Source organism: Mus musculus, chromosome 6, assembly GCF_000001635.26.
Source record: "Mus musculus strain C57BL/6J chromosome 6, GRCm38.p6 C57BL/6J".
Classification (NCBI taxonomy): domain Eukaryota; kingdom Metazoa; phylum Chordata; class Mammalia; order Rodentia; family Muridae; genus Mus; species Mus musculus.
Genome location: NC_000072.6, coordinates 92,184,976 through 92,210,292, shown reverse-complemented (window position 1 = coordinate 92,210,292; position 25,317 = coordinate 92,184,976). Strand labels below are relative to the sequence as shown.

The following is a 25,317-nucleotide window of genomic DNA, read 5'->3' as shown; positions in this document are numbered from 1 at the left end:
TACAGATTAAGTTTCAGGACAGAGCAACCCTGTTGAATATATATCAACATAACATCAGTTGCAACTTTCTTTTCTTTTTTTTTTTCTTTTTTTTTTTTTCCTTTATAGTTTGTTAGTTAGGTTTTTTGTTTTGTTTTGTTTTGGTTTTTTCCCCTAAAAGTGCCCAGGTGGGCTTAAGGCTGCCAGACACACGCACATCTATAGCTTCTTTCTATCACATCTCCATGGATCAGAAGTAGTTGCAACTTTCATACAAAGACATGATGAAGTCAGATGTTTTTAGAGTCCTCAGAGCTGTGATTGTTCAGAAACTCCTGACTAGACACTGAAGCAGAACCAGGAACTGCTAAGAGAGTACAGGAAAGGGTGGTGCTTTGTAATGTTTGCAGTTTCTTTCATCTGCATTGTCATGTTACTTGACTCTCTCAGGAATCCTCCTGAAGCATGCTTGGTGCCATTTTATAGATTAGTGTGGCTCAGAAATGTCTAGTAGTGTTTCCAAAGTCACACAGCAATTGGCAGAAATAGGCATGGAACCCATGTGTTCTGCCACCTGGAGGTCCAATGAAGCTTTTTCTACAAGGCATTGCATATGGTGAAAGGCCCACTATTCTGATTACAGCATACATTGCAGTTTCCAGAAGGGTTAGGTGGGGGGAGTGGAGGAGAAATCCCAAAACAGATTATCTAAGCTTCCTGTGAACTTTCAGAGCTTCCTATCCTGGCATTGCTGACCTCAGTCATACACCATGCTACTCAGAAGCCTGGTTAGGCCAGCTTGTAGAAAGGTTAGAGGTGTCCTCAGACTTCCATGGTAACATTTTACTTTTTAAATTATTTTTATTTTATGGATATGGATGCTTTGCTTGTCTGTATATGTACTGCATGTATACCTGGTGCCCATGGAGGCCGGAAGAGAGTATTCAATGTCTTAGAGCTGGAGTTGCAGATAGTTGTAGATGCTGTGAATTGAACTGAGGTCCTCTGAAGAGTAGCAAATGTTCTTAACTATTAAGCCATCTCTCCAGCCCCTTACAGGAACATCCTCCTTCTCCTCCTCCTCTTCCTTCTTCTCTCTCTCTCTCTTTTTTTTAAAGATTTATTTATTTATTTATTTATTTAATGTTTATGAGTACACTGTAGCTGTACAGATGGTTGTGAGCCATCATGTGGTTGCTGGGATTTGAACTCAGGACCTTTGGAAGTGCAGTCAGTACTCTTAATCGCTGAGCCATCTCTCCAGCCCCTTCTTCTTTTTAAATAATGCTCTATTTATGTAGAGATGGGTACTCTTCTGCGTGTACATCTGCACACCTGCAGACAGCATCAGACAGTTGTTAGCTGCCGTGTGGGTGCTGAGAATTAAACTCGGGACCTTTGGAAGAGCAGTGAGTACTCCTAACCATGGTGGAGCCATCTCTTCAGCCCAGGAACCTTTTTTTTTTTTTTTTTTGGATACAGGGTTTCTCTGTGTAGCCCTAGTTGTCTTGGAACTCTCTCGTAGACCAACCTGGTCTTGAACTCAGAAATCCACCTGCCTCTGCCTCCCAAGTGCTGGGATTAAAGGCATGTGCCACCAGTGCCGGGCGGAACCTTTTTAAGAGGGAAAATCGAGGACTGTTTAAAGAATGATAAACTGAATCTAGGAGATAAACATAGCATGAAAATGCTTCTTAGAAAGAGACTTATGAAGGCCTTCCAGGATGAGCCTTCTGCAGAGTTGGGCATGGCTCAGAGTGATTGCCAGGCTCCGGCTTCCACATAAAAGGAAAAAAATCTTTTTTTTTATTCTTTTTGTTTCTAACTTAGAAGAACCCATATTCCTTTACTGCAAGTAGTAATTTTGTCAGTTGAGTTCCTTTTTTTTTTTTTTAATGTTTCTGGTTCAGACTTTTTTATTACATTTATTTATTTATTTAGTGTATGATGTGGATACACCTACTATAGCAGTGTGTGGAGATCAGAGTACAACTTGTGATAGTTACATAATAGAGTATGTAATCAACTTGGATATGGGAAAGTTTCTTAGTAACAGCAGAAACAACATAATGAGAAAGTTTCCTTATAATATTAGTAACAGCACAAAATGGCAGGCTAGACAGGTAACAGCCTTTAACGTTCCATCTAGGCCTTAATATTTTATGTATAACCTAACAGCAGTTATATTTATAAACAAAAGAAATGGAACACCAAAATATTGTACACAGGTGTCAGATTTCCAAGGCAGTTTTTAAAGTTACATTTGTTTGTCTATTTGTGTTGGCTGGGGCGTGTGCCATGGTGCATATGCAGAGGTCAGAGGACAACTGACTGGAGTAATTCCTTTCCTATCACTTGGGTGATCAAACACATGTTTTCTTTGGTGCCAAGTACTTTTTACCTGCTGAGCTATTTTACTTGCCTCTTTGAGGCAGTTTTAAACAGACAAGATCAACACCATTTCTGAAAGGTGTCTGTGAGTTTGAGCCCTGACTCTGGTCCAGTGTATTTAAGCCCTTTTACAGTAGGCAGAGGGAAAGGTGTTTGAAAATTGACTGTAGTTTCTGTTTTGTTTTCAAAGATACATGGATTGGTTGACTGGGCTTTTTTGGAAAGGTTACACGGACTCTGCCAGACAGTCACTTTATTATTAAGTGGTTAAATGGCACAAACTGCCTTTTTTGCTTAGGATAGTTCAGTCTTGTTTGCAAAATGAAGATGTGTGCCAGGCATGGTAGCACACACCTTTAATCTTGGTGGCAGAGCTGGGTGGATGTCAGCTAGCTCAAGGTAAGTATCATCTATGTACCAAGTTCCAGGATAGTCAGGGTTACATAGAGAGACCCTGTCTGAAAACAGAAATCTACCATCCTGGTTTCCTCATTGAATTTGATTTGGCTCTTTATGTTTAGGTAGACTTTTAAACTTGGGAGTGAGCAGTAACTTAGCCTGTATGTTGGAAACATGAACAGCATTCTGCTGGCCCTGACTTCTGTGGGGTGGGTAAGAAGGTCTTTACTTACTGCTGTATTTCTTTTGGGATCTGAATATTCTTGTGCATTTTAAAAATAAGGTTGATTTTTATAAAACCTTGGGCTAATTTGTGCTATTTGTTTTATTTCTTTAAGATCTTGTTCAGAAGGCTAGGAAAGCAAAGAACAAGTTGTTGAAACGAGAAGGAGATGATCGAGTGGAACCAGGGACCCAAGGATATGAATCATTCAGTTATGGTGGGGTTGATCCTTACATGTGGGAACCCCAAGAGCTTGGTAAGAACATTTATTAATTCATTCAATGCTTATGAGGTATCTACCCTGTTTTAGGTAATTTTTTTTCAATTTTGAAATTGTATTTTATTCTCTCTCTCTCTCTAAAGGAACAGATAGAATATGCTCCTGGTAGTTCAAAACTGTCTGCCTCAAGACTGAAAGGCAGGCTGGAGAGATGGCTCAGTGGTTAAGAGCACTGACTGCTCTTCCAGAGGTCCTGAGTTCAATTCCCAGCAACCACACAGTGGCTCACAACCACTTATAGGGGGAACTGATGCTCTCTTCAGGCAGGCAGATGTAAGACTGAAAGGCTGAGAATCTGGGAGTTGTTAGTCTCTGTAGTCACAATCTGGTAGATTCCTGGAGAGCTGCTGTTCTTCAGTCTCTGTTGGAATCCTGAAGAATTTTGATTTAGTACCTGCTGCAGCAACAGGGTGGATGCATTTGCCATTGAGGCAACAAACTAAGAAGTAAAGTTCCTTTTACCACCAGAAGATGTGGCCCAGATTTAGGACAGAGCTTCTTGTTTCAAATAGTCTAAGAAAATTCCTCACAGGAGTGCCTAGCAGCTTGGATTTTAGTTGATTCAGGTACTGTGAGGTTGACAGCCAAGACTAGTCTTCACACCCCTCTTCTGTCATCCTCTCTGATCCCTCCCCTCTCCCACTGAGCCCCTTCTTCCCAACAGGTCCCCCTCCTACTTTAACTGTTTTAGGCAATGTCCTAGGAGCTGACTGAGAAAGCATCAGTGAGCCCCCAGGGATAAGCATCTTGTCGGCCTATGTCCTACTAAGGAGAGAAATGGAAGGGAGAGAGAGAGAGTGAGGTCTCTTTTAAGTTAAGCTCTGTGCTAAATGCTTTGTATGTATGCCTTCCTCTGACTGTCTCTATTTCTAGGAACTATAGCAGCAAAGTGCCATCATTCTGGGGCTTTCGTGTGTCAGCCTGGCCTCAGACCCTGTTAGCAGATCTGTGGCCTTTCAGGTTATCTGACAAGTGAGAGGCACGTGCCTGCAGCTCACTTCTCTCATGTGCATAATGATACCTTCACTCACTCAGTTACGTTTTAAACTGGCAGTGCTGGGAATAGAGCCTGAGGGCTTGGCAAGTGCTGTGCTCTGGAGATTCGTCCCCAGCTCTACTCTGGTTTTTTGAGATGGGATATCACTACATGTAGTCCTGGCTGTCCTGGAACTCATGATGTAGATCAGGCTGGCTTAGAACTCAAGAGATTTGCCTGCCTCTGCCTCCTGAGTGCTGGGATTAAAATATAGACCACTATGCCTAGCTTCTACTCTACTTTCAAACTGATAACAATAGTCTAACATTCCTTATGATTGTTCAGTCTTGTGAATAATCCAAACAACTTTCCCCCATCCCCCAAAAACACCCAAAACGTTGAATTAATATACTTAGAATGACACTTTTTTTTAAAATTGAGACTGGAGCTTATTATGTAGCCCTGACTGTCACAGAACTCCCTTTGTAGAACAGGCTTGAACTCACAGAGGTCTGCCTGCTGATGCCGCTCAAATGCTGGGATTAACAGCATGCACCATTGTGCCTGGCCGGGTTACTTGGCTTTAAAAATGGAATTTTGTGTATAGTAATTACATATCAGTAAATCTGTTAACAAAAATATGTCCCATGCTGAACTAAAGTGTCTCATCTTGCATATTATTCAGCTGTGGAATGATAACAATCACTAATTTTGTTTGCTGGGCTTGAATCTCAGTCAGAAGCATCTGTGTGCGTCACCCATGCTGAGTTATGCACTCTGGCGTTGGGGTACATAACCAGCCATGCAGTGGGTGAGTAATGTTTCTTCCATAGTGGTCAGAACCCTCGTGAGACAGCTTACTCTGACTGCTACCACACACATGGCATCCACAGACAAAGACACACTCACACACACATAAAATTAATAAAAGCAAATCTTAAAAAAATTACATGAGACAACTAAGGCCCTAAGAAAGGAAGGGGCACTGACTAGGGTCACTGGTTACATCTTTATTAATACCACTGGGGAAGGTAGTCTTGAATCCTAGAACTGCGCTATTCAGTTCAGTGGCCACTAACCATATGTAGCTATTGAAATTCCATTAATGAATCAAACAAAACCTACATGCACTTAAGCTGTGCAGTATCCCTCTGTGTTCAGTGGCTGCTCTGTGAGTATGCAAAAACATTTTTATCACTGTAGAAGAGAATGGCTTTATAAATAAAGCTATTGTTACATGACTTTTTGGGGACTTATAAAAGAAACATCTGTTCACTTCAAATAAGGAGGGTGTAGACAGAGCAAAGAAAGTTCCTACCAGTTCAGTTTGGTGAGGTAAATGAGTTTATTGGGTGTTATTTACAGGAACATGGGTGAGTTGAAGCTGCATCACCAAAAAGCCCCAACCCCCTGCCCATCAAGATTCTGTTTTATTTTTAATTTTTAAAGATTTTTTTTAATTGTGTGTGTCTGTGTGTGCACATATGTCTCCAGTTGCCCGTGGAGTCCAGAAGAGGGTATCAGAATACCTAGAGTCGAAATTATAGGTGCTGGGAACTGAACTTGGGTCCTGCGAGAGCATGGTGTGCTTTAAACTCCTGAACCCTCTTTCCAGCCCCAAGCCTTTGTTTTATATGTCTTTTAGTCTATAGCAAAGTTATTGCAAAGCTGGATTCAGAGCACTGTCTAGGATTGAAGCAGTAGTGGTGGCTGTAGGTTCAGATGACGTAAGGCAGAGACAAAACTGATGGTATACTATGCTTATGTGTACCATGTCCTTGTTCCAGTTGGGGATTCTGCTGGTCTTAGCAAGCAATGTCTAGCCATAGGAAGGATGGCCTGTTTTGCTGTAGTCAGACAGACAGTAGCTTACTGCAAAATGGAGCTACTCTGGCCGGGATTCAGATGTCTACTTATACTACAGATATATATCAGCAATTATGAATCACATATGAAAGCTGATCAGAAGCATAAAGGAGAAATTTTAGACAAGTGAATTTTAATACTTTGTGATAGATTATTTTCTATTGTTAGATGTAAATACACTGTAGCTGTCTTCAGACACACCAGAAGTGGGTGTCAGATCTCATTACGGATGGTTGTGAGCCACCATGTGGTTGCTGGGATTTGAACTCAGGACCTTCAGAAGAGCAGTCAGTGCTCTTAACTGCTGAGCCATCTCTCCAGCCCGATAGATTACTTTCTAATTGCCACAGTTCTAATTGTTAGAGTAGTTTTCTGATTAACCTGCCCAATTAAACAATGGAAAGAAATGCAAATTGTGGATGGTCAAATGAAAATTTTAGAAGTTATTATTTATAATTATCCCTAAGACTTCTAGACTAAAATTTAGAAATCAGTGTATGATTAGGAAAGATAGACATGAATGAGTAAGAGCACCGTGTGGAGATGGTCCATAGAGGCTTCAAACAAGTACAGTACAGCTGTGGTATAGCACTGTAACCATAAGTAAAGACATATTGTACTCCTTCAGTTGCCAGGCCAGTAGGATTTAAGTGTCCTCACTACAAAAAAATAAGTGTGGTAATGTATGTTTCAGATGTTTCAGATACACTGAGGTCAAATACTACCTGGTTCCATTTGTATTGGGAACATTTCTGCTAGGTCTTAGATGCTAAACTGAGGAAAGTATCCATTTAACTGTACTAAGGGCATACATACTTACTGCTCCCTGACCCCCATTTTGAGAAGGGTTTAATATTATTGTTACTACTACTACTACTACTACTACTACTACTACTATTATTATTATTATTATTACTAGTATTAATTATTTTGATTTCTCATTATTATTATTATTACTAGTATTAATTATTTTGATTTCTCAAGATTTCTCTGTGTAGTCCTAGCTATCCTAGAACTCATTATGTAGATCAGGCTGCCATCAAACTCAGATCTGCCTGCCTCTGCTTCCCATGTCATGGGACTAAAGTAAAGGTGTGAGCCACCCCCCCCCTTCAATCCCCATCCATCCTCCCACCTCTACCCCCCTTACCCCCCCTCCATCCCCTGCTTTTGCAAAGGGACTGTTCTTATTTTGACAAAAAGCAACATTGTGTTAAGTCATAAAAGTAGTCAAGTAACTTGTCTAAAGTGACATAGAATGTATAAGAATTAAAATTTGCGCTCAGGCTAATTCTAATAAGAACTTGTTTGCTATGCTTTGAGGTCTCTCATGGGTCTCCAAGAGCCAGAGTTAACATAGTAATGAAATTCCTTTCATCTCCTTTCTAGTTATTAAAATTTTGTTAAGGTTCTAAATCCTGATTTTTTTTTCCTTTACAATTCATTGAGGATCTAGAGAGGCTCCATCATAATCGTTAACGTATCACTTATCTTCTTTTCCCCTTTAGGTGCTATGAGAAGCCATCTTTCTGACTTCAAAAAACATCGTGCTGCAAGAATTGACCACTATGTTGTTGAAGTCAATAAATTAATCATCAGGTTGGAAAAGGTAAATTTTGTAGTTTTATTTTGTAAGTACATATTTTGTAGAAATCCCAGTTTTTGTAGCATTGTGTTAGGTAGATGATGAGCATCTGATTCTGAGAGCTGCAGAGGACATTGAGGGCAGCTGGCCTGGCCAGCCTTCCTGACGTGAATGGCTCATGCTGATAGACCTGCGAAGTGCCCACCTCCCCTTTTATGCCCATCACCTCCACTTGCTGCTGTAAAACTTCCGAAGTTGTCCAGTTAGTCACTCAGTGGGAACACTGTGTAATGTCATTTGATAATGATACAAAAGCGGTGTCCAGCTCTTGAGTATTGAGTTGGGGCTACCATGATTGGCTAACTCTCTGACCCTGGATACACTTGCTGTGTATCTAGATTGTGGGGCATTTGTAGGTATAGTCCTCTTTTTCACTTTTGTGGTGTCCCAGCAAACACTCTGCCACCAACTAAGTCCCAAGCTAGGGATGTTCTTTATGTGGACTTTGTGGACAGAAGTATGTGGCCAGTCTTATTTTCTAGGAAGACTGGAGAGTCAGGAGTTCACCATTGCTTTCAGCAGCTCCCATACCCCACCCTGGCCACCTGTTTATTGGCGAAACGGTAAATGACAAGAGATTCCTTCTGGATATGAAACTAACATGTCCCTAATGAAATTGTTTTGATAACTAGGGTTGAGGTTGATCAGTGAGCCTTAAGAAATTTGAACATACATTTCCTACTGAGTGTGAGTGGCAAAAAATATAGAGTGTTCCTCAACTGACTAACTCCATTTGGCATGTGTTTTCCCACTTAGCTTACTGCATTTGACAGAACAAATACTGAGACTTCAAAGATTAGAGGTAAGTCCAGACCTTTGCTTCGGTCATTCCCTTTTGGCTTTCACCCTGAAAACAACTTCAGAATGCTGAGCTGCTTTTTTTGGTTTGTTCTTCCAAAGCAATAGAAAAGTCCGTGGTGCCTTGGGTCAATGACCAGGATGTCCCCTTCTGTCCAGACTGTGGGAATAAATTCAGCATCCGGAACCGCCGTCACCACTGCCGCCTCTGTGGGTCTATCATGTGCAAGAAGTGTATGGAGCTCATCGGCCTGCCCTTAGCACGTAGGTGATGTGGCTGTGGGCTTTGGGCCCTGATCTCTTTTGGGACTAGTGAGTGTGCCTAGGCCCTTGGGACCACCTGTGTAGTTAATGGCCCACAGACTCTTCATCTACTTGTTGAGTTCATTAAGCTCACTGCAGCCAAGACACTGCTAGAGCCCAAGGATATAGTGACCTGTAACAGGCTGGTGAGCTTTTTTTCCCTCTTTTTTCAGAAAAGGGTGTTGGATCTCCTGGAACTGGAGTTATAGAAGGTTGTAAGCTACTAAATGGGTTCTGAGAACTGAACCTGGGTCCTCTGCAAGAGCAGCAAGCACTCTTAACTGATGATCTATCTCTCTAGCCCTGAGATGTTTCTTTGTGTGTTTTTGTTTTTGTTTCTTGAGACAGGATTTCTCTGTATCGCCCTGACTGTCCTGGAACTTGGTCTGTAGACCAGGCTGGCCTCCAACTCAGAGCTTTGCCTGTCTCTGCCTCCCAAGTTCTGGGAGTAAAAGTCTGTACCATCACTATCTGGCCCTGAGATTTTTTCTTTTTCTTTTTTTTTTTTTAAATAAAGGATCAGATAGTAACTATTTTTTAGACTTTGTAAGGCACACGCAGTCTCTTCCCATTCTTCTTAGTTTAAAAAGAAAGGAGCAACTTCTTAACCATCTAGGTGGATGCACACTTGGGAGGCAGAATCAGAAGGTCCCAGCATGATTAATATTAGCCTGGGCTACGTAGTGAAGCTTGGTCTCAGTGAATGAGCATCTGCCTAGCTTGGTCAAGAATCTGGGGTCCATCCTTAGGACAGATGAGCAACACCAAAGAGTTCTATTATTTGTACACACCTGGCTATGAGGCCTGTGGACAACATGGGGGCAGTCACTTTTCTCTGTCTAGTTCTTGTGTCTCCTCACTTTACGTTGATACTTTCCTTTCTCCTTGAGACCTACCTCCTTTCAGGATACTGTTCACCTTTCTGCTCTTGGCTTATTACCTGGGCAGAGTCTGTCAGGTGGCCTTGATGACTATGATAGGACTATGAGTGTAAGACACAGTTTTTACTAAAAACAGTAGCAGATTCCAGGGCAGCTCTGTACATAAAGGTGTTGGACAGGAGAAAAAGGAATGTGCTCCAAATGGGTAATGGGAGATGATAATGAAGGGCAGATGTTTGTTTGTGGGAGCCAGGGAAGGCTTCCTAAAGAATGGAGAGTGACAACTAGATGCTAGGGACTGATATGAGGACTTCGAAGGAAAGTCTCTAGAGAGTGGATTGTTTGGGGAAATGGGGCAAAGGAGTGTGGTATAGGTATGGGATGGCCAGGTTAAGACTATGAGCCTAAAGACAGGTTACCACAAGCTATTTGGACTTGATGGCTTCTTTTCCCACCAGAGTCTCATCCCTGATGCTAGAGTAGGTTCTTCTTGTCCAGAGGTGAAGCCTGCTCTTCCTAGTTCCCAAGTCGCATCTGTGGCCTGAGTGCTACAGTTGCAGGTGTAGGATAAGTGGCTGCTGAGGGGTCACTGCTACCTGTCTGTTGCCGTTTGTAGATAAGCTCACCAGTGCCAGCAAGGACTCTCTGAGCACCCACACCAGCCCCAGCCAGTCTCCTAACAGTGTCCATGGCTCCCGCCGGGGCAGCATCAGCAGCATGAGCAGTGTCAGCTCAGTCCTAGACGAGAAGGATGATGACCGCATCCGCTGCTGCACACACTGCAAGGACAAGCTGCTCAAGCGAGAGCAGCAGATGGACGAGAAGGAGCACACGCCTGACATCGTGAAGCTCTACGAGGTGACTGACACATGCCAGGCAAATTCTAGAGAATGCTCTGGGAAGTTGTTCCCTTGAGTCATTTCCTGTCCAAGGGCCATGGTATGATTTCCTAATTAGGGCCCTGGGTGAGTCATAGAGTCATCCTGGGTGTGTACTAACAAACTTATTTTCCTACCTTCCCTTATCCACTTGAAAGGAAGGATACCCAAGACAAGTGGGAAGGGTAGTTGTCCTGTGCATGGCCAGGCTCTGTGGAGAAGACAATGCTGAGGGTGTAGTAAACCATGGATTGCAAGGATCCTGGGAGACCCACTTGGGGTTTTCAGTCTTTATCAGCTTGAGCTTGTATGCATTTTCGGGGATTATATGCTTTTTGCCTATCAGCTGAGAGTCTCTTCTGAGTCTCAAATGCCTTAGTCTTCATTGCCCCCAGTGATCCCAGAGCACCTAAGTGGAGGCACACTGAGAATAAGAGAAGAGGATGTGGCTCTGTGGTAGATCTCTTGTTGTAGGTTACATTTCCAGAACATCTCTAAAATTAGTTGGCATGCAAGAAGAAACAGAGTATGCAAAAAACATCTGGGTTTGGGCATGGTGTTATACATACCCCTGTAATCTCAGCACTTAAGAGGCAGGCAAAGGTAGATCCCTGAGTTTGATGACAGCCTGGTTTACATACCAACTTCCTGGCTAGCCAGGGCTACACAGTAAGGCTCTATTTAAAACAAATGAAAATAAATGAACAAAAGGTGGAAAAAAAGAAAAAACCTTAGGGAATGAGGCTAGGTCAGCCTCCTAATGACCAGGTGACATGTCCGTGTGGACTGAGGAGAACTAGCCTGGGAGACAAATGGGGAAGTGAAGGATACTGGGAATGGGGGATCTGCCTAGGCAGAGAAAACAACTTGAGCAAAAACTCTTAAACAAGGAAGAGTGCGTATTCTCAATGATCACTGCATGGCCACCAAACATCTTTGCAGGTCATGATGGCTGCTTCTGTACTGCCATGTCATATTATCACTGCCAGAGGTGGTGTCAAACCAGTTCTGAGCTGCAGCTGTAGCTATCCTCTATCCTGCATGGAGTTTGTGACCTAGTATCTCTTTTTTTGTAGCTAGCCATTATGTATACTTACCTACTTTTTGAAGAGAGCCCTGGTAGTGCCATGTGCTGGTATCATTGGCTGGCGTCACCTGGCAGAACACAGTGGCTGATTCCTCTTCCCTGTCTAGACACATCACACTCTGACAGGCAGCCTCTCAAAAACATCTGGTCAAAGGGTCACCCTGTGTTTATGCTTGGAAAATAGAGAACTAACAATAAGGGAGTATAAAGCAAAACAAAACAAAAACCCCAGTGTTTTAAAAGTGCCCTTTTATATACGTCTCTGTAGAGTGGCTTCTAGGTCATAGTTTCTGTCTCCAGTGCAGCACTCATCTCTTCTCTTTTGTTCTTAGAAACTTCGGCTTTGCATGGAGAAAGTTGACCAGAAAGCTCCCGAATACATCAGGATGGCAGCATCTTTAAAGTAAGCCACTCCTCTGTTTTTTCTGAACCAGTGGTGAATATGACCTGGCTGGGGAGGCCGAGTCTTCACTAGCTGACAATGGAGATCGGTATCTTTTTACTTTTTCTTCCTTCTTTGGTGCTAAGAATGGAATGGAGCTTTCTCCATGCTTAGCACGTGTTCCGCCAAGAAAATAGAATCTTAACTCTGACTTTTCACGTTTGTACATCAGTGGACACATGTTACTGTCGCATGATATTTGTAAAGATACTGACCATGTTAAGGGTTAGGTCCATTCCGAGTTAATGGATTTGGCAAGGGTCTCAGACCAGAAGTGCCACTACTCACTGGAGTACTTGCAAACAGATGAGGAAGGGCAGCCCATCTTCTGCCCAGCTTGCCACGGTGCCTCTTAACAATGATTGTAATGTCAGGCTTACAGCAGGCATTTCCTCTTGAGCACAGGCGGGCACACAGAGCCACTGGACAGATTAGCCTGTCTTGAGTTTCTTTTCTAAAGTTAAGATATGGTTCATATACGTTTTATTGAATAGTTCAGTGATTTTCATGATAGTGTCATCACAAGATTGCTCAGTTGTCACTACCATCTTTTCTTTTTAATTAGATATTTTCATCATTTATATTTCAAATGCTATCCCGAAGGTCCCCTATACCCCCCCCGTCCCCCGCCCCGCTCCATTCCCACTTCTTGGCCCTGGCGTTCCCCTGTACTGGGGCATATAAAGTTTGCAAGATCAAGGGGCCTCTCTTCCCAATGATGACCCACTAGGCCATCTTCTGCTACATATGTAGCTAGAGACACGAGCTCCGGGGGGTACTGGTTAGTTCATATTGCTGTTCCACCTATAGGGTTACAGACCCCTTCAGCTCCTTGGGTACTTTCTCTACCTCCTCCATTGGGGACTCTGTGTTCCATCCAATAGAAGACTGTGAGCATCCACTTCTGTATTTGCCAATGTCACTACCATCTTAATTCCAAACAGTTTTATCACTCTGGCAAGTAACCTCAGACCTGTAAGCAATTTGCCATCTTCCTAGCAATCACGGATCTGTCTGGATTTGTCAGTATGTGACATTTGATGTATTACCTTTTGTGTCTGAATAATTTTAGGTACATCAATGTTTTCAACATTCACCCATGTTGTAGCATGTACCACGTTATTGCCCTTGTATTAAGATGTTATAGATTTAATTATGAACTTTGTTTATTCATTTGTCAATTGATGTTTATTTGGGTCCTCCCCTAATTTTAACTATTATGGATAACATACTTTTTAATTTTTCTGTTTTTGAGATACCTTCTCATGTAGTTCAGGCTGGTCTCAAACTCACCCTGTAGTTGAAACTGGCTTTGAACTTCTGATCTTCCTGTCTTCACCTCCAAGTACTAGGGCTACAGACATAAGCTGTCTAAGTTAGGGTTTTACTGATGTGAACAGACACCATGACCAAGGCAAGTCTTATAAAAAACAACATTTACTTGGGGCTGGCTTACAGGTTCAGAGGTTCAGTCCATTGTCATCAAGGTGGGAGCATGGCAGTATCCAGGCAGGCATGGCGCGGGCAGAGCTGAGAGTTCTGTGTCTTCATCCAAAGGATGCTAGTGGAAGACTGACTTCCAGGCAACTAGGGTGAGGATCTTCAGCCCACACCCACAGTGACACAGCTACTCCAACCAGGTCACACCTATTCCAACAAGGCCACACCTCCAAATGGTGCCACTCCCTGGCCCAAGAATATATACACCATCACATAAGCCAACATGACTGGCCAGGAATAAAACACCTTTCATAATTGTGTGTGAGTGTGTACATACACATGTTCATGTGTGTATATAGGAGTATAACTTATGCTAGGTTTTATGGTAACTCTGCATTTAATTTTTTGAGAGACTGAAAAATTATGTTCCTGTGTGGGTATTTCTTCCCTCTGGAATTTTATAATTTTTTTCCACCCCCTGGCTAACACTTGTGGCCATCACCTATTTTGTATGTATGGTGTATATGTTTATGATATGTGCAGGCTCATGCATCCATGACTAGTGTCACCTCTTCACATTCCCTGGCTGGTGGGGACAGCTCATCCTGAGCACATTTCCAAATGGTAAACTTCCAGTGCTCCTCCAGAGACTAGCTTTCCTGGGTTTCACGTCACTTCATTTATTCACTGAGCAGATGCTCTGTGAGCATTAATTAGTTCTGTGCCACACACCATTCTCCTTCCGTTCTGATTGAAGGAGCAGACAGACATGATGCCTATCTCGTGGACCATCATCAAGGGAGCAAGAGTTGAACAGGCTAACTCCAGCATGACAGTGCCCCTGAGGAAGTAAGAGTAACATGCTGGAGACTGTGAGAGTGATTTCAGGCCTCAGATAACTATGATTTTCTATGAGATACTAGCTACTTAAGAAGCTGAGACAGGATCCCGGAAGCTCAGAAGTTCAGCATGTTCCATTTAAAAAGAAAAACAAAATCCAAACCAGACAAAGCCTCCCCACCCCCCACCCCCCCTTTTTCTTCGTTTCTTCAAGACACGGTTTCTCTGTGTAGCCCTGGCTGACCTGGATCTTGCTCTGTAGAACAGGCAGACCTTGAACTCAGAGATCAACTTGCCTCTGTCTCCCGAGTTCTGGGACTAAAGGAGTGCACCACCACCACCTGGCTCTTACTTCTAGTCTCCTGTTTTTTGTAAATTTTGTGGTTGAAAGATGATGTAGCTACTGTATTGAATTCTCCAATGATAAAACACTCCATTTTTTTAAAGCCAAAATTGTTTTATACACAGTACATTTGATAATGCTTACTTTGATTGCAGCTGCCTCCCATAAAGAGTTGAGTAGCTAGCTGATAATGAGACTGATTGCAGCTGGTTAGAGCTGAGAAAGCTGCTGAGCTGTGCTCATGGCCAAAAGTTCATCACCAAGAGTATGGAAAAGAGCCGGGCAGTGGTAGCACACGCCTTTAATCCCAGCACTTGGGAGGCAGATTTCTGAGTTCAAGGCCAGCCTGGTCTACAGAGTGAGTTCCAGTCAGGGCTTTACAGAGAAACCCAGTCTCGAAAAAACAAAACAAAAAGAAAAGAAAAGAAAAGAAAAGGAAAGCCATCATTATGGCACTTGGGGTTTAGCAGTCAGGCAAGCTTGGGTGAAAAGCTTACAAATGAATAATTATAATGCATAAGATGATGATTCTGTTCTCTGGGGTAAGCTGCATCTGATCTTTTCTGATATCGATTCTCCGCTCTGGGCAGTTAATCCCATTCTGCTGGAGTCTAGGTTTTCTCCTGTATGGAGCAGTTTGTGTGTGTGTGTGTGTGTGTGTGTGTGTGTGTGTGTGTGTGTGTGTGGTGTCAGTGTGGGGCAGGTGTGTGTGTGAGAGATAGAGTGTGAGGTGTGAGCCAGAGTGTGGGACAGTTTGTGTGTGTGTGTGTGTGTGTGTATGTGTGTGTATGTGTGTGTGTTTGTCAGAGTGTGGGGCAGTTGTGTGTATTGAGCAGAGTGTGGGGCAAGTGTGTGTGTGAGGTAGAGTGTTGGGTAGCTCAGGATTCCCGCCCACTACATAGTTACTCTTCTTAAGCGGTAGCTGAGTTTAAAAAGCCAAGCGACTTCCAGCTCTTGTATGGTTTCATTGGCTCATTTACTAAGTCACTTTATGGATCCTATGAGATACAGTGAGAGATTGCTCAGGAAAAGTGAGTCAGAGTGAACTCAGCTGCATTTGTTCTGTTGAGCCTAAGAGCTGGTGTTTGGGGGCTGGAGCTACGGGTCAGTAGTTAAGAACATGTACTGCTTCTTCTTCTGAGTTAGGTTCCAGGTGGCTCGTAACCTCACAAACTCCTGGAACTCCAGCTCTAGGAGATCTGACACTTTTTGCTTCCAAAGGCATATGTACCCACACCCATACACATGCCTAAAATAGTAAAATAAATCTTAAAAATAAAACCAAACCAAGTGGTCCTCAGAGACCTGGGCAGTGGCCTGTCCATGAGGTGTCTGCACAGTAAAATGACTTCTGCTTGATTACTGCATTGTCTCCATGAGTCTAAAATGCCTTAGAAATAACCACCTGTCTCTGAGACCTTAAACACTGTGCTCCCAAGCTAGCACCATGAAACTTAGGGCAAACATTTAACATTTATGATTTCTCCTTAGTGCTGGGGAGACGACCTACAATCTGGAGCATGCCAATGACCTTCGAGTGGAAGTGCAGAAAGTATATGAGCTAATAGACGCTTTAAGGTAAAGTTTGCTAGGTCACATTTCTTCTGGTGGCTAATGGGAAAGAGGTGATGTTTTGATGACAAAGTGGTGGGGTGTAGATTTGGGCTACTCATTGGTGAATGTGAGAACACTGAGGAGGGAGGGCTGCTTTGTCATTTACTATAGCTCTATAGCTTCTGGTTACACCTACTTAGGGTAGGGTGTAAATCCGAGGTCAGATATTTTCCTAACATGTACAAGGGTCTGGGTTCTGTTCCTAGCACACAAGAGACCAAAGAAAAAGATTTCTGATGATCATTAGTAATAAAGAGATAGGAGCTGGCTGCTCTGTGCTGAACTACCAATGTGCCTGTCCTCATGGGACAGGTCAGGATTAGCACTTCCTGTTTCATAGAAGAGGATCTTTGTTAGAAGAAACCCAGATTCTTTGCATGGCCGAGGTCTTGAACAGTAAAGATAGTGACAGCAAGGCATGAAGTATGGGTTTTTGGCTGCCACACCTGTGCTTACCTGGGAAAGTAGACTTTCCCATATGGCCTTTTCTGTGGCCATATTTCTGTGCTATGCTAGAATAGCCAGAGGGGAAGGACTGGGCCTTGCTATGAAGGATACTTCAGTTTCTTCTATGTTGTTCCACATCCTCATGGTACAAAAGCCTGGCAGCTCCAGAGGCTTCACTGTTTCTGAGGTTGGCAGCACCCGTTACACCGATGCCTTTGTTCCAATATAGTAAGAAGATCTTAACCTTGGGCTTGAACCAAGACCCTTCACCACATCCAAACACTTTGCGGCTACAGAGAATGATCAGATACTCAGCTACATTATTTGTGCAGGTAAAGCCATGCTGGGGTGACATAAGTGTGTGGCTTGCTTGTTTTCTATTGATACAATTTTATTTCTTAAAATTATGAATTCCACATTTGGAGAAAAAGCTAAAACCTGGGTAAAAGTAAAGATACTTTTTAAACATTTTTACAACTTCATGCATGCATACAATTCTTGTGGCCATATTTACCCCCATTAACCACTCTCATCCCCTTTCATTCCTGCTAATTCCAACTTCCCAGCTAGTCTCTCCCTGTTTCATGCCTTTGTGTGTGTGCGTGTGTGTGTGTGTGGGGGGGGTGTCTAGTGTTTTTTGTTTTTAGACTTTACTTTAGATTGTATGTATGTGTGTCTGTGTATGGGTTGATGCATATGTGAGTGCAAGTGCTCTGGAATCCACAGAGCACATTGGATCCCCTGGATCTGAAGTCACAGACAACGTTGTGAGCCGCTTAATGTGGGGCTGGGAATGGAATTCAGGTCCTTGTCACTCCTGAGCCGTCTCTACAGCCACGGGTATTGTGCTTAAAATAGCTCTTAATCCTCTGTCTCCAGTACAATTGTTCTTCATTCTGGTATATTTTCTTTCTTATTTCTTTTGATCTATATTTTTTATATGCAATATTTATAATTAATTCATTCCATTAGCTTTCTCATTACTGTGATAAAATACTTGATAAACTTAAGGAAGACTTTATTTGAGTCACTTTGAAATCTGCTTAGATGGAGTCATGGTGGCAGGAGAGGAGAAAACTGGTTCTGTTGTGTCTGCAGTTACGAGGCAGGGAGAGGTGAGGTTGGTGCTCAGCTTGCTTTCTCCTTTTTATTCAGTCAGGACCCACCCACACCAGAGTGGGTCTTCTCACCTCACAGTTTTCTGGAAAGACCCTTTGGACACACCCAGAGGTGTGTTTCTGTTCTAAATCCACTCAAGTGGATAAGGAAGAGCAGCCCTCACAGACATTCCTGCAACTCTGTGTCTTGTTTTAATCACTGAATCTTCTATGCTTGTTTTGGCCATGGAATGGTACTATGGCTCTGTCTGATATCATTTATTGAACTATTTAGTTGGGGATTTGATGGATTCTAATTTTGCTGTTAGTGATAAGTGATATTTTCTCATCAGGGACTCTTTCTGGGCCATTGGCTAATGGTTCAAGAGCAGCAGACTAAATGTAGGTGACTAGATCTGAGTTGCATTTCTCTACCTCAGATATCTTATGCATTGTTAGAGTCCCTGGATAACTTGGATGCAAGTAGTTGTAAGGGAACCCCTCTCCCCTGGCAGTTGTTTCTTGCTTATATCATCTTAGGAAGGCCAGGAATTTTCATTAGTTTTTTGAGTCCTGTCAATTTTTTGAAGTTTCATGACTTTTGGCCTCCATCTTCCCTTCAGGAGGGGATATTTCCACTGGTAGAATGTGAATACATAGCAACAAATTACTAAAACGTGATATGTTAGAGAGTAGGGAGAGATCTAAGGGTGGTAATTAAAGAAAAGGGGCACCAGGGACTGCTGGGGTCTAGGTAGATGTGGGTGGATGGGCCCAGGGCACAGCCTCAGAAAGAAGCTGGCACAGGCCTGGGGGACATCTTCAGATCTGATGCCGCCATCTCATAAGGAAAAGGCAGGGCCATCTGAAAGGTGACTGCCAATTAGCACGCATGTTTTTTCTGTCAATGGTTGGAGTGGCTTACCCTAAGTGTATAAGGCTTAAGGTCCAATTTTTCTCCCCACTTCTCCAAAACACTTAAGTCTAAATTCTCTATTATTCTCCTACAGGAAAAGTTACTGGGTTTGATGTCACTGCCAACCAAAGAACAGTTTGAAGAACTGAAAAAGAAAAGGAAGCAGGACCTGGAGCAGAAGAGGACCGTGGAGAGACAGGTGTGTGGGGCTCAGGTACCTGGTGGCTTCTGTGTCCCTGCCCTCATACCCTACCCATTGGCTGCTGAGGCTTCCCTTCCCTCATACCTTACCCATTGGCTGCTGAGGCTCTCCCTCTCAAGCCGGCTTCTGTTATGCCCTAAGAAAAACAGCTGACTTCTCACTAAGTCCTGTTTTATTTAGTATTTGTGCTGATATTCTCCTGACTAGACCACCACAAGGACTGGCAGTTTTCCCTCTGTTAGGCTTGCAGGAAAGTTCAGGAGAAGACCTTGGAATGCGAACTGTTAAACAGACAGTAGAGGTGCAGTAGTACACGCTTGTATCCCAGCCCTCAAGAAGCTGAGACAAGAAGATTTTAAGTTCCAGTCCAGCTTGTTTGCACTACATAGTGAGGCTATACCTTTTACAAGAAAATGAGGGTGCTATTTTAAATTTCAGGGATAGAATACTTGCTCGGCATGCTTGAGGCCCTGGGTTCTACCCCTAGCACTACAAAACCCAAATGAAAACAGAAAAAAAGTATGTATATTTTAGTATTATCTGAAATTCTAGCCTTGATGGAGATATAGGTGACAGTCTTTGGAAGTTTAAGAAAAGTGTATAGCTGATGAAACTAAGAGGGAAGGAATCTTTTCAACTCATATTGTCTTATTTTTAAAATCTAAGCCTGCCCGTGTTTCATCAGTTGAATTATCTTAGTGTTGCTGAGACCATAGAGGGTAGCAGACAGGGATGGCTGCTGGCCTGGTGACCATGGTGACCCTGGTGATGTGAAATGTCTCTGCAGGCTGCTCTGGAGTCACGGCGGAAGCTTGAGGAAAGGCAGAGTGGTTTGGCATCTCATACAGCCAATGGGGACGTGAGGTCTCTTCGAGGCATCCCTCCCCCCTTGCGAAAGGCTGAGGGCTGGCTCCCACTGTCAGAAGGTCAGGGACAGAGTGAAGATCCTGACCCTCTCCTCCAGCAGATCTATAACATTACATCGTTCATCAGGCAGGCCAAGGCTGCAGGCCGCACAGATGAGGTGCGCACACTTCAGGAGAACCTGCGGCAGCTGCAGGATGAGTATGACCAGCAGCAGACTGAGAAGGCCATTGAGCTGTCCCGGAAGCAGGCCGAGGAGGAGGAGCTGCAGCGGGAGCAGCTACAGATGCTCCGCAAGCGAGAGCTTGAACGAGAACAGGAGCAGTTCCTGGCAGCATCCCTGCAAACACGGACTCGTGTTCTAGAACTCCGAGAAGTTATACCCTTCCAATTGGAGGCCAGTCGAGGGCCTCACATTGATCTCTCCTATTCCTTGGATCAGGACTCCTCCCCAGTTCAGAGCAGCACAGCTCCTGATATCCTTACACCTGGCTCAGCTCTAGCACCCATGCACTTGTGGTCTGGGCCCCCAGCCCTTGGCCAGGAAACACTCCCTCAGAGCACCATGTCACAGCAAAGTGATAAGGCCTCACTCAACCCGTTTGATGAAGACGACCTCTCCAGCCCTACAGAGGGTGCTATCAGCCCTGCTGCTGTAGAGGCTTTCCTGGGCCCTCCAGCTGCTGTCACCAAAGAATACAATCCTTTTGAGGAAGATGCTGAGGAAGAGGAGGTGGCAGAGTTGGGGGCAGGAAATCCCTTCACCGACCCAGACAGTCCAGCACCCAACCCTTTTGATGAGGATGACGGTCCCAGGCCTGCCAGTCCAGCCGCCCCTGGAAACCCTTTTGAAGAGTGCCCCTCCACCAACCCCTTCGAGGTGGACAGTGATAGTGGCATGGAGGCCGAGGAACACATCGAGGAGGAGCTGCTCCTGCAGCAAATTGACAACATCAAGGCTTACATCTTTGATGCCAAGCAGTGTGGGCGAATGGACGAGGTTGAGGTTCTAACGGAGAACCTCCGGGAGCTGAAGTGCACCCTGGCTAAGCAGAAGGGGGCCCCTAATTGACAGCAATGGGCAGGAACTGGGCAGAGTCTTGGGCAGCAGGATATCAAGTGTGAGGTGGGGATGGGCAGGCATCTGAACACACACAGGTTGGGGTGGGAACAGTAGTCTCTTGCTGTGCACTTTGAGACATTTCCACTACAGTTGAGCAAGAACGGGAAAAACAATCGGCATTCATGTGCTGGTTTTTCTGTATTCTTTTTTTAATGAAGTATTCCATTTTCAGGGGACTTTACCATTTTATTTTCAAGATACAGCTCTGTTGGGCCAAGGCAGAAATGGCTCATGGGCACCTCTTAGTTCATTTTCTGCGGACTGTTGTTGGTCATTATGCAGTATTATAGGGCAGCCCTTGACAGGCCCTTCCTGTAGCCAGGATAGGCAGGGCTCTAGCAGAAGTCTGTCCTGACTTGGTTGTTCCCTTTCAGCACGTCACTTAGGGAGATACTGCTGTGAAGCCCAGTGGGACCAGGGCCTCTTTATGGATGGCAGGAATGTTGCCAGTGTTGTCCCCTCCCAGTTAAAGGAAGTAAAATTCCCAAGTGTGAGGGTAGTGGGCTGGTGGTGTCAGTGTGAGCTTGACTGTGAGATAGTAGTGTTCAACTTTTTGGCGGATGTTATGGTTTGGAGAAGTTTCTACTTATGCAGCTGTCTGATCCCCTGGGAACCTCCTTCCAGGTCTTTGGTAGAATGACCGTTCTGCAGGTCACATTCAAGGGCCTGTTGATTTGGAATTGTGACTGGGAAGCTTCTGTGGAGTATTAGCAGGTGATGGAACACTTCTGAGTCAGGATGATTCTAGTAACTTCAAGGCCCTCCAGTCAGCCCTCTTCCTTGTGGTTTATCCTGACCTGGGAAACTGGTAAGATGTACTGAGAAATGGAAATATTTGAGGCACAGCCTGAGACCATTCCACAGCCCTGAAGTACTTGAACTCTTGATAGAAAACAGAAAGGGAAGTTATGTAGCTTAGTACTTTGGTTTACAGGAACAGATCGATTGACAGATGACCTTGTAAGGTTCTTGGTGTGCTCAGCTCTGGGTAATTTCTTTGGTGATGATACTCTTTAGTTAATGGACAATAACTGTCCACTAGTCACTTTCCCCTCAGCTTTCTCTGGGCCATGCCTTTTGTTGGTTACTGGTGTATAAGCTGAAAGTCTTCTGTCACATTCTGGTGAAGATCCATCTAGGTGGTAAGAATGTTATCTGGGTGCAAAGATCTCTATGTTGGCAGCTTTAATCCCAGTTCATTAGTACATGTTGGGGCTTTGGCTGGATAGAGAGCCCTGTATGGGGCTATGGGAAGGGCTGGAGAAGGAGGGAGCGTATGAACCCTTTGAGTTCTGCTGACAGGTGTTTACTGGCCTGCTAGTAGATTACCAGCCATTTGCCAGCTCTGTTGGTGTCAAGATGTTCTGGAAGGTAGGCAGCCTGGCATTTTATGTTACCTGGGGCAGGCTACCTCTTTCTAAAGCCCAGGCTCCAGGCATGCCCACCATATCTGCCCTGCTTGGTCTGCTATTGTGTCATGGACAAAGAGGCAGTGCTAACACAAGAATGAAGCTAAATTCTGGTTTCCACCATTACTTTTCCAGACTCAAATCAGGTGTTCAGGGTGGTACAACTGTAGACAATGCTTTTCTTATAAGACTGGGCTTCTTAATTAGCTGTGAGTGACTCGATGGGCAGTAGTGGCACATGACTTTTATCCCAGCACTTGGGAAGTAGAGGCAGGAATTTCTGAGTTCCAATCCAGCCTGGTCTACAGAGTGAGTTCCAGGACAGCCAGGGCTACACAGAGAAACCCTGTCTCAAAAAACAAACAAATAAATAAATAAACAAAAATAAAAATTGAGAAAAAAATTATCTAGTGACTTATTAAATGTACTTCTTTCTGGAACTCACCCCAGGTAGCAGTCTGACTGAGAGCATGGAGAAAACAAATGCTTTTAGACTGACTGACTATTAAACCGGGTGAACCCAGATCCCAGAGGGTTTCCTGAGTTTCTCATTGAATTCCTCGCTGACCATATTCTGAAAGTCCAACAGAACACGAGAGACTTGTCTGCCCCTTGTCTGGATCAGCTCCCAGAATGCATGCAGGTCAGAGTTGGTTTGCAGAGGGGGTTTGGCCTGTGAGGGAACCACAGTGCCAGCTTCTTACCGTGGGTGAATACTCGATGATTCCCAAGGATGGAGCACGTCCTTGATACGGTGTTGGCAGATCCCTTAGGTGTAGGTCCTGTTCATAGTGGACAGGCTTCTTGCTTATTCCCTTCTAACAACACTAAGGAACTGGAGCCTCATCACTGCACTTACCACATATCATGTCTTTGTCGTCAGACAGTAAAACATCTTTCTAAGTCATCATGAGCCATATTGTGTAGCTATGCCATGCGGTTCAAATTGTGGAATTGGCCTCGGTACGAGGTCAGACTAGAGGAGCTCGGTGTGCTGGTAATCATGATGACTGTCAGCAAGATGGTCATTGATGCGCATGCACTACACTGGGGCCTTGTATTAGAGGCTTTTATTAAAAACATTAAAATATCATTTATGTAAGGCTTTTATTAAAAAAATAACATGTTCATGGCTGGACTTGTGTGTGCTTAAAACGTCCCTTCACTTCCTTTTTGTAATGTGTGTGTGAATGTTTGCATGTGCACATGGAGGGGTGTGTGTGTGTGTGAGTGAGTGAATGTTTGCATGTGCACGTGGAGACCAGAGGACAACCTTGGGTATTAGTCTTAGGAAACCCATCCGCCTTTTAGGCAGGGTTTCTCATCCTGAAGCTTTCCAGTTAGGCTAGACTGGCTGGTCATCGACTCTACAGTCCTATCCCCACCAGAAACTGAAGCTCGGAGGGGTGAGGGAGCCTGGGGCTGGCATTTGCACCAGGCACTGGTACATTTCACACTTTACCTCAGCTCTGCCAACAGGTCTGTGTTGTGTTGTTTGACAAAGAACAGATTGGATACTTACAACTCATTTGCCATCAGTATTTAGGTGGGTTTGGGTTGGCTCAGGAATGGTGAAGAGGGAAGGGCTCAGCTATTACATAGACCAAAGAGACAGCAGCTGAACAATCTGGAAAGAAGTTAGGTGCGGCTAAATGGGTTTCTACAGTGACTTCATCTGGGCCTGGAGCCCAGGTCTGTCTGATTTGGGACCCAAGGCTGTTTATGTGGGCTGCTGGGTGTCTCCTGTGGATGCAGTATCATCTTCTGTGATGAAACTTCAAGGTCTGCAGCCTCCCCAGAAGCCTAGCACAATTTTTTTTTAAAGACTTATTTGAGTACACTGTCACTGTCCTCAGACACACCAGAAGAGGGCATCAGATCCCGTTACAGGTGGTTGTGAGCCACCATGTGGCTGCTGGGAATTGAACTCAGGACCTCTAAAAGAACAGTCAGTGCTCTTAACCTTGCCTAGCAGAATCTTAATCACTTAAGGATCTTAATCACTTAATGATTTCAGTTGCAGCGTCTTTCGGAAGTTGTCAGTCTTCTTACAAGCAGCAGCTGGCTTGAAGAAAAACCAGTAACCTTTCTTGGAGCCATTAGGAAACTGATTTGCAGGGCTCAGTTTCCTCCCAGCACCTGCAGTGGTGAGTTCAGAGTAAGCCAAGATCTGATGGCTGCAGCAGAACCCATGACTTGTAGGAATACCAGTAGTAACTTTGGTTTTTGTTATTGGGCTGTGAGTGAGGACAGTTAACAGTAAGACTCCCTCTTACTGTCAATGGTTTTCTCTTAATAATCCTATGTCCATTTCCTGTTAATTGGCTGTTCCTCCTCTTGATCTACGGTTGACTTTATTTAATCCCGTTTACAGTATTGAAGCAGCTCTTGGATTAAAGGTGTGTGCTGAGACTGAGCCATACCACAACTAAAAAAGGTTTTTCCAGTAAGTAACACCATTGTGGGGCTCACAGTGTGATTAGATACCCTGCAGCCGCCTGCTGCACTCTCAAGGGTATGCTCTAGAAGCTTACCTTCCTCTTCAGACATGTAGTTATAGCTGAAGCTTATTAGTGATGTGTTCACATATATGCAGGCAAAACACTCATACATAGGGGCTGGAGAGATGGCTCAGTGGTTTAGAGCACTGACTGTTCTTCCAGAGGTCCTGAGTTCAATTCCCAGAACCCACATAGTGGCTCACAACCATCTGTAATGGAATCCGATGCCCTCTTCTGGTGTGTCTGAAGACAGCTACAGTGTACTCATAAATAAAATTAATAAATCTTTTAAAAAATATAGACATAAAGTAAAAAAAAAAAAACTAAAACAATTTACAATTTGGTAGCTGGGGAGATGGCTCGGTGGGTAAGA

The 25,317-nt window shown here is 44.0% G+C and overlaps 1 protein-coding gene across 3 annotated transcripts in view; it reads left to right on the top strand.

The window, feature by feature from the left end:
* Positions 1-23,581, top strand: part of Rbsn (rabenosyn, RAB effector) — a 28,183-nt gene extending 4,602 nt beyond the window's left edge. For 2 of the 3 annotated variants that reach the window (XM_006506769.4, XM_006506768.4), the window contains 10 exons: positions 3,108-3,248; positions 7,623-7,723; positions 8,516-8,561; positions 8,660-8,821; positions 10,358-10,599; positions 12,039-12,109; positions 16,263-16,349; positions 17,062-17,164; positions 18,940-19,044; positions 19,835-23,578. In XM_006506769.4, the coding sequence (XP_006506832.1) occupies positions 3,227-3,248; positions 7,623-7,723; positions 8,516-8,561; positions 8,660-8,821; positions 10,358-10,599; positions 12,039-12,109; positions 16,263-16,349; positions 17,062-17,164; positions 18,940-19,044; positions 19,835-20,983 (2,088 nt within the window). In that variant the 5' untranslated portion in view covers positions 3,108-3,226 and the 3' untranslated portion in view covers positions 20,984-23,578. Of the gene's footprint in view, positions 1-3,107; positions 3,249-7,622; positions 7,724-8,515; positions 8,562-8,659; positions 8,822-10,357; positions 10,600-12,038; positions 12,110-16,262; positions 16,350-17,061; positions 17,165-18,939; positions 19,045-19,834 lie in introns of all 3 variants that reach the window. The other variant, NM_030081.3, reaches the window with a different exon arrangement.
* Positions 23,582-25,317: the final 1,736 nt, after the last annotated feature.